This window comes from Falco peregrinus, chromosome 3, assembly GCF_023634155.1.
Source record: "Falco peregrinus isolate bFalPer1 chromosome 3, bFalPer1.pri, whole genome shotgun sequence".
NCBI classification, from domain to species: Eukaryota; Metazoa; Chordata; class Aves; order Falconiformes; family Falconidae; genus Falco; species Falco peregrinus.
Window position 1 is genome coordinate 115,451,873 of NC_073723.1, and position 8,131 is coordinate 115,460,003.

At 62.1% G+C, this 8,131-nt stretch overlaps 1 protein-coding gene across 1 annotated transcript; it reads left to right on the forward strand.

Moving 5' to 3' along the window:
* The first annotated feature begins 188 nt into the window (after window positions 1–188).
* On the forward strand, window positions 189–7,662 carry TCEA3 (transcription elongation factor A3). The gene is made up of 14 exons (XM_055800721.1): window positions 189–462; window positions 2,048–2,110; window positions 2,214–2,319; window positions 2,678–2,849; window positions 3,160–3,228; window positions 3,459–3,527; window positions 3,648–3,731; window positions 4,016–4,093; window positions 4,195–4,349; window positions 4,797–4,852; window positions 5,815–5,970; window positions 6,561–6,707; window positions 6,812–6,883; window positions 7,019–7,662. The coding sequence occupies exons 1-14, from the start codon at window positions 394–396 to the stop codon at window positions 7,025–7,027; spliced, it is 1,305 nt and encodes a 434-aa protein (XP_055656696.1). The 5' UTR covers window positions 189–393; the 3' UTR covers window positions 7,028–7,662.
* Window positions 7,663–8,131: the final 469 nt, after the last annotated feature.

Sequence of the window (8,131 nt, forward strand, 5' to 3'; positions counted from 1 at the left end):
ACGGCCAGGGCTTTCCCTGCCAGCACCAGGCTCCATCCCCACGCTAGGCAGCCCCTTGGCCCCCCAGGTCCCCCTCCGGTGGGCCAGGCCCCCCGGTGCCCCCCGCCATGCGCCTCCCCCAGCTCCTGCAGCGTGGCCCTGCCCGCGCTGGGCTATATTTAGCCCTTCCCCGTGCTATTTCGCCTGCCTGGCAGGAGTTATAACTGGCCGGGACAGCCCCACCTCCTTTCTGCTTTCTCTCCCTTCCCTTCCCTTTCTTTTCCCCCTTTTTTTACTCCCCTCTCTGCTCCTTTCTGGCCACCCCTTCGCACCCCCCGCCCCACCTCGCCGCCGGACCCCCATGCCGGCAGCACCAAACTCTGCCGGCTGCCGCCTTGGGCTCGCTCCGCCAGCATGGGGCCCGCTGAGGAGCTGGTCCGGATCGCCAAGAAACTGGATAAGATGGTGGCCAGGAAGAGCATGGTAAGGTGGCCGAGCCCCCGGGGCGGGTGTGCATGCGTGTGCGTACTGACACGTGTGTGCATGCATGTTTGGAGTTGCACCGTTCCTTGGGACAGGGGAGCGGGGGGAAAGCGGGGGGTTTCTCTTCACCTCCTGCTCCTGTTGCTCACAGTCCTGGAGGGGCTGAGCAGGTCCCGGGGGTGCTGAGCACCCACAGGTGCCACCAGCACCCCAGGGTGCTGCCTGTGCACCCCCAGCCCAGCCTCGTGACGTCGGAGCCAGCACCCAGGGGATTTTATTTTGCCTCTGATTTGGGGGTCTTCTGCACCCCACTGCTCCCGGCCCTTGGGATTTGGGGGCAAGGGGGGGGTGTCTGTCCCAGAGGTGGCAGCTCCAGGCACCCCTCAGTGGTGCAGGACCTTGGGCGACAGGTGCTTGGCCACCAGCCCGGCCACCAACACTCGATCGCGGCCGGTACTGGTGCTGCAGGCTCAGCCCCACGCAAAGGAAAACTCTTTGGGGGGTGGGCTGGGGGCTCAAGCGCCTCACAGCCCCAGCCCCAGCCCTGCCTGTTGCACGAACGTGTGCAAGTGTGCAAAGGGAGGGGAGGGGGTCGAACGATGGCTCCGGGGTTGCTTTGGCGATGGCGTGCTGGGGGGAGCCTGGATCTGGCCCTGCTTTACACCAGGTGAGGATCCATCCGGGGCTCCTGGTGCTCAGTTTGCGCCTGGGTGAGCAGAGTTGGGCCCAGCCCTTAAAGTTAATATTTGACTATTTCCGCCGGCCTTTGCCCTGACAAGGTGCAGGTTCCTGGGTGGAGGGGGCAGTGCTGCCGTCCCCCCCAGATCTGGTGGCTTTTGGGGTGCCAGCACCTGCAACTGCATCAGACCCCGTGGGAGCCACAGGGGCTCTGTTCCCACCAGGAATTACCCCCAGGTCAAGGGACTGACCCTGCCCAACCCTCCTGCCCTACACCACCATGCCTGCATGCTGGGGACGGGGACAGAGTCAGGGTCCAGCCACAGCATGGGGACATTCCCTGCACCCATCATACTGGGGGGGCCTGATCCAGCCCCTCATGGTGGGGAGTCCAGCCCAGCACGGGGCTGTCCCCCCTGTGGGGGACACACCTGCGAGCTGACTGTGCTCCTGGGGCTCTAAAAATATCAGGGAGGAGGAGGAGGGCTCTGTGCCGGGGCTATGTTTAGCCCTGCAGCCGCTATGCACCCCGGGGGTGCATGTCCCACAGACCCTTGCACCCCTGTGTGGGGACATTTGGGTGTCCCCCAGCTGTCCCTGGCTCCCAGCAGCCCAGGGTTTCCTTACAGAGGGTTTTCCTGTGCCTGACGGGAGGCTCCAGCTTCCCAGCTGGGAGAGGTGACCCCGTGCTGGGATGGTCCGGCAGGATTTGGGTTTGGGTTTTTTCTATGCGTGCATTGCTGGGGAGGGTCAGGTGTGCCCGGGGCTGCTTTGTGTCCCCGTGGGGTGCCCTCCCTGGCATCGCCTGGTGCCAGTGAGAGGAAAGGGGGGACGTGGGCTGCCTCAGCGCAGCCCCCTCATTTCTCTCCAGCTCCTTACGGGCCCCTGTGGCTTCTCCCTGCTCTAGGAAGGGGCGCTGGATCTGCTCAAGTCCCTCACCGGCTACACCATGACCATCCAGCTGCTCCAGGTGAGGAGTCTGGGTGCGGAGACACCCCGTGGGGTGGCTCACCCTGTCCTCCCCATGCCAGCCGGCACATCCCTAAGGACACGTCCCTGGCGTATGTCCCCAGACCACACGGATCGGGGTGGCTGTCAACTCAGTGCGGAAACACTGCTCGGACGAAGAGGTGGTGGCTTCAGCCAAAATCCTCATCAAGAACTGGAAGCGGCTGCTGGGTGAGCGATGCCAGGGAGAGGCAAGAACCCTCCCCAGCCCCAACCCTCCCGGTGTCCCAAGCCCCTGATGCTCTCCAGGGGGGTCAAAGTGGGATCAGTCCCAGAGTGGGATCGGTTCTGAGCTGGGATGTGCAGGCTCCTGTGCATCACAGCTGCTGTAACCCAGTCCTTCCAGGCAACACGCAGACTTGACGGATTTTCCAAGGGCTCATTTTTGCTCCAGGGCAGAGTGATGTAAATCAGTGTGTGCCCCCCAGGGGCTGAGCAGCCCCCAGCCGTGCCCCCACCCTGGGATGCAGCTCCCCAGGTGCCCTGTGCTGCTTTGGGCTGTGCCTGTGACACCCAAATCCTTTACCAGAGTCCTCCACCGCCCCGAAGAGGGAGAAAGATGTGGATGGGAAGAAGGAGAAGGACACAGATGGGGAGAAGGAGAAGAAGGAGAAGGGGATGGTTTTTCCCAGCTGCGCCAACGAAGGGGCGAAGCACCCCAAGAGCCTGGCTGAGAAGCACAGGGAGAAGCACAAGGAGAGGTGGGAGCTCCTGCCTGCTCTTGGGGGACACCAGCTGCGTGGCCAAGGCACCAGTGGGGCCAATAAGAGACCACCCTCTGCTCGCTCCTTACGAGTTTGGTTTATCCACCCCTGCCTGTCCACGGCAGCTGGCAGCACTGCCAGAGCCAAAGGGCAGCTGCCTGCTGCTGTGGCAGCACCAGGGCAGCTTTTGGAGAAGGGAGGGAGAAATGGCTTTTTTTTCTTTTCTCTCCTCTAGAGCTGTTTATTTCCCAGGTGAGGGCTCTTTGGATGGTGCTGTCTGACCTTGCCCCACTCTCTCTGTCCCTAGGAAGCCCAGCAAGTCTGGCTCTTGTGCCACCATCCCCCGGAGCCACCCTACTGATTCCAACCCAGAAAGGTACCTGCTGAAGGATGCGCCGACCCTTTGTGCCAGGCTCTGCCGGGCACTACCAGCCTGGGGGAGGCTTTGCCGGCAGCCTGGGGGCTGGAGGGGCTTGGCGGGGACTTGGCCAGGGCTGGGGTGTGCAGATGGGCAGGCAGGATCCGGCTCACCAGATCACACTGGGGGATGCTGGGGCTGGGCTTGCTGAGAGCATCTCTCCCTTCCTTTGGACTTCTGCGGTGAAGAGAGTCCAGTGACGGCTGGAGTCCCACTGCATCCTCGAAGAAGTCACCTCTGGACAGCAAGAAAGAGAGGTGGGTGCCTGGGCTGGGTGAGGATGGGAGAGGCTGAGCCCCAGCCCCTCACCGGCTGGGTGTCTGGACCCACCGCCTGGTCCCTATCGCCATCCTCTGGCACGGAGCTTGTCCTGCTAGGAGAGACTCTGCTGACTCGAGGTCCTCCACCACCTCGGCCATCTCCTCCGCCTCCTCCCCGCAGAAGAGACTGCCAGGAGAGAGGTAAGGAGGAGGGGTCCATGGGCAGCTTGGGGATGCCTTGGGGATCCCCTTTGGGAGTGCTCTGACCATGGGACGCACATCTGGGGTGGGTGGAGATGGCTGGGAGCCCTGATCCTGCCACGGGCATCGGGACATTCCCCATGTGGAGCAAACCCTCCCCTGTGGAGATTCCTGTTGGCTTCCAAGCGCTGGCACTGATGCGCTGGTGCCTGAGGTCCTGCCACCAGCCCCTGCCTGCCCTGTCTGTGGTGTCATCCCCACTGTCCCTCCTGTGCCACCCCCAGGAAAGTCTCTGTGGGCACCAGCCCCTCACCAGCTCCCACCGGCTCCTGGAGAAACTCCAGCGACAGCAAGGAGGAAAGGTAGGAGGGACCCATCCCACCGCCACAGGACCCCCGGCAGGTCCCCTGGGGCTGTGCCAGGACCCCGGCGCCTGCCTGTCCCGTCCCCATGTGCCCTGCAGAGCCAACAGCAGCAAGGCCAAACCGGAGACACCGCGGACCCCCACCAGCCCCACCTTCTCGCCCAGCCCCTGCCTCCTGGCCCCCTGCTACCTCACAGGGGATTCAGTGCGGGACAAGTGCATCGAGATGCTGACGGCCGCTCTCCGCATGGATGGTGAGCAGCTCTGGGGGATGCTGGAGCTTAGGAGGTGCTGGAGCTGGGGGGTGCTGGAGCCCAAACTGGGCTGTTTCTCCTGTAGTAAACCTCTAATAGGAGCAGCTCTACAATAACAAGCAAGGTTCTGCATCCTGGGGCATGCACAGCCCTGCAATGGCAAACTCACCCTAGACTTGCAAACAAACTGCAGCTTGTAGCTCATAGCTCAGTGTTTAGCCCCAAAATGAAAGAAAAGGTGGTAGGTAGGGCCTCTGATAAGGGGTCGGGTGTGGGGATGGGGTCTTTGTAAGGTTCAAGATGGGTAAAACCAGGGGTTTTAGAGATGGCGTGCCTGGGGCAAGTTGAGGGGGAGACGCGAGACTTTTTTTCAAGGTTTCTCAGTGCACGGTGAGACCCAGCTGGTGTCACACCTGAATGTCACCCCTCGGCCTCTCTGCCCTGTAGACGACTACAAGGAGTTTGGTGTCAACTGCGAGAAGATGGCATCGGAGATCGAAGACCATATCCTTTGCGGGGGCTGGAAGTCCCCAGGCTCCATCTGCTGGGACATAGACACGTGGGCTCAGACGTGGTGATGGGGACAAGGACAAAGGATGGTGGGGACAAGGACAGAGGATGACGGGCTCTGCTGTCCCCGTTGCCTGCAGAGGGAGCCCAGACCCCGGTTAGAGGCTGATGCTGATGCTGAGCAGAGCATCCCCTGGGTGCCTGCCGTAGTCCGGAGGTCTGTGCATCCCCCCAGACCCCTCTGCGCAGGGACCTGCTTTCATCCCTGGGGAAATAAACCCAACACTCAGTCAAGACCTCTTCTCTGAGCTGCTGTGGGTGCCCATGTCTCTTGCCAGCCCTGGTCCCTCACGGGGCCCAGGCTGTGCCATGCTGCCAGGGATGAAGCCACCTCGTTTCACTCCCAGCTCAAGGCTTGAGGGTGTCCTGGCAGCCCCCCAAGTCCAGGATCAGCCTCAAGGCTGTTTCCCCTCCTGGGTACGCTTCGATTTTTGGTGTATCCCAAACTCTCTACTTGTGAGTGCCTGGGCGCTCACAGGACCCCAGAGCTGGCACCTCAGCCTCTCTGCCCACATCCATGCAGGCAGCTGGTGGCTTTTTGGAGGAGGAGAGTGGGCTGAGTCCTCTGCACCAGGAATTCAAATCCCAGCACAGCGTCTGGTGACAGTCCCTGTGCCCCGACAGCTTTGCCTGTGTGTCAAATGTTGCAAGGCAATGCCAAGTTGTTTTCCTGCCCACATCTCAAGCTGGGCTTCATCCTCCTAAACCCAAGGAGGGGGAGACCCCCCTCCCAGTGGTCCCCCCAGGAGCAAAGCCCTGTTGAGATCGGCCACCTCCACATGCCCGTGGACACTGGCCCTGGTGACAGCCAGCACCACCGAGCCCAGAGCAGCAGTGGGTGCCCATGGTGCTGGCATCCCCCCACTGTGCCCCCTTGATTCCTTGACAGACCCCACATATCTTCCAGGAGCTGAAGAGCACAGACATGAAGTATCGCAACCGGGTGCGGAGCAGGATTAGCAACCTGAAGGACCCCAAAAATCCCAGCCTGCGAAGGAACGTGCTGTGCGGGGCCATCCAGCCCAGCCTCATCGCTCGCATGACCGCCGAGGTGGGCAGCGGGATGGGGGACATGGGGCTGTGTCTCATGGACCACTCCATCTCCATGGGGATGAAGTCCACCCCTACCCCAACCTCTGCTCTTGGAGGCTGTGTCGGCACATGAGGGCTGGCTGGGTCTTGGCTTGCTGGTGCCCACACTGGGCTTGTCCCAGCATCTCCCTGTCCCACTTTGCTGCTGGCTGGGGCATGGAGAGAAAGCAGGGGGCACTGCCTGATCCTCCAGAGCCCTGCAGCCCCCCATGCCCATCGCAGACCAGGTGTGGGATGTCATGCTGGCAGGAGTCAGGCTTGAGGGTCCCCATTCCTCCTCCTCAGCTGGGGTCCCCAGATCAGGCTCCAGGGAGCCCAGCTCCCTCCATGGGGAGCCAGGTCCCTGAAGGCAGCAGTTTTGGTTTGAGGATGGGGTGGTTTTTCCATCTGGATGGACTTTAGCTCTCCAGCAAGCACAGAGAGCAGGATCCGTCCTGGTCCTGGAGAGGATAGGGAGGGTGCTGGCTTGGCACTCTGTGCCGGCTTGGCTGCGAGCCCCAGGGCAGCGCCGTGGCAGCTCTGACCCTGTGGTGCCGGTGCCGGTGGCAGGAGATGGCCAGCGATGAGCTGAAGGAGCTGAGGAACGCCATGACCCAGGAGGCCATCCGTGAGCACCAGATGGCCAAGACGGGTGGCACCGTCACCGACCTCTTCCAGTGCGGCAAGTGCAAGAAGAAGAACTGCACCTACAACCAGGTCAGCCCTGCAAAGCCCCTGGGGCTCCCCTCTGTCCCCAGGGGACCCCGATGTGGGGGATGCTGGAGGGGTCCCTGCTGACCCAGCTGCCTGCTCCGTGCTAGGTGCAGACACGCAGCGCTGATGAGCCCATGACAACATTCGTGCTGTGCAACGAATGCGGGAACCGCTGGAAGGTCTGTGCCCAGCCGGGTGGGGCTTTGGGTGTCCCAACCCCTCCCTGGCCCTGGGGGGTGGCAGAGCCCCCCAAAGCAGTGCTGGGGGGCTGGGTGAGGGCTCATCACCTGCCCTGGGCTCTGCTTCTCCTGCAGTTCTGCTGACGGCGCCCGGCGATGGGGCTGGAGGGAGCGTGGTGCTAGACGGGATGCTGTGATGGCCACATCGGGCAGCCAGGGTGGGGAGGGAGGATGATGGTGGGCACCGGTCCCTACACCCTGGCTTCTTGTGCTGGGCTCACCTAAATGTCCCGGGGAGCCGGGCTCTGGCAACAGGCAGGTTTGCTTGAGAAAACCCTGGTGAATTCAGGAGATTCCCCCCTGTAAATACCTGCCCTTTGCTTGGGGTGGGCTGGTAGCCACTGGGGGACACATCCCTGAAAAGTGAGACTGGTCTGACCTGGGCAGCTTGTCCTTCCCTGGGTGAAACCTGGGCTTGAATGATTTGGGGGCAGGAGAGACATTGCCCTGTGGACATGGGGCTGGACCACTGTCCTGGGGCTGGGGCTGGGAGAGTGCCAGGTTTTAACCCAAACACCTTCCTCACCAAAGCAAACGCAGTGGGAGGACACGGAGGGAGGCAGGGTGGTTGCAGGATGCCCAGATGCCGGTGCTCTGCTCTGTGACACATGGACCATCCATCCTGGCTTGAGCACATTGTGTTCCCAGTAAAGAAGGGATGGGGGGAAGAGGAGCGGGGAAAAGACCCTCCAGCTACAGCAATAAAGGTGTGAACTGTCTCTGCAGCACTGACTGCTTTCTGAAGGGGTTGGGGCTTGTGCCTTGGTCCACAGCCCCTAGGCTGGAGCCTCATGGTCCTCCAAGAGCCCCTGGCTGGCTCCAGCAGGTGTCTTGAATACATCAGCCCCCAGCCTGAGATGTAACAGTGCCTTGATGCTCATCCATCACCTGCTTGGTGATTAAAGACCTTTAATTAAGGGTGGAGCAGCTCCCTGCTGGGTCTGGATGTGGAAGGCTGGCCCATGGCAGGGCAGCACCTCCACTGACAGCTGGCAGGGTTTTCCAGGGAAAGGGCATGGAGGACTGGCCAGGAGATGCAGCTTTGGTGTGGGATGGAGCCTTGTGGCTCTGAGCCTGTCCCTCACTGCCACCAGCCTCTCCCAGCGGCTCTGTTTGGCAGCAGCGAGATGTGACGGGGACACAGGTAAGGTCACGGTGACCGTGGGTGGATGAGGGGTGAGGGTGCTG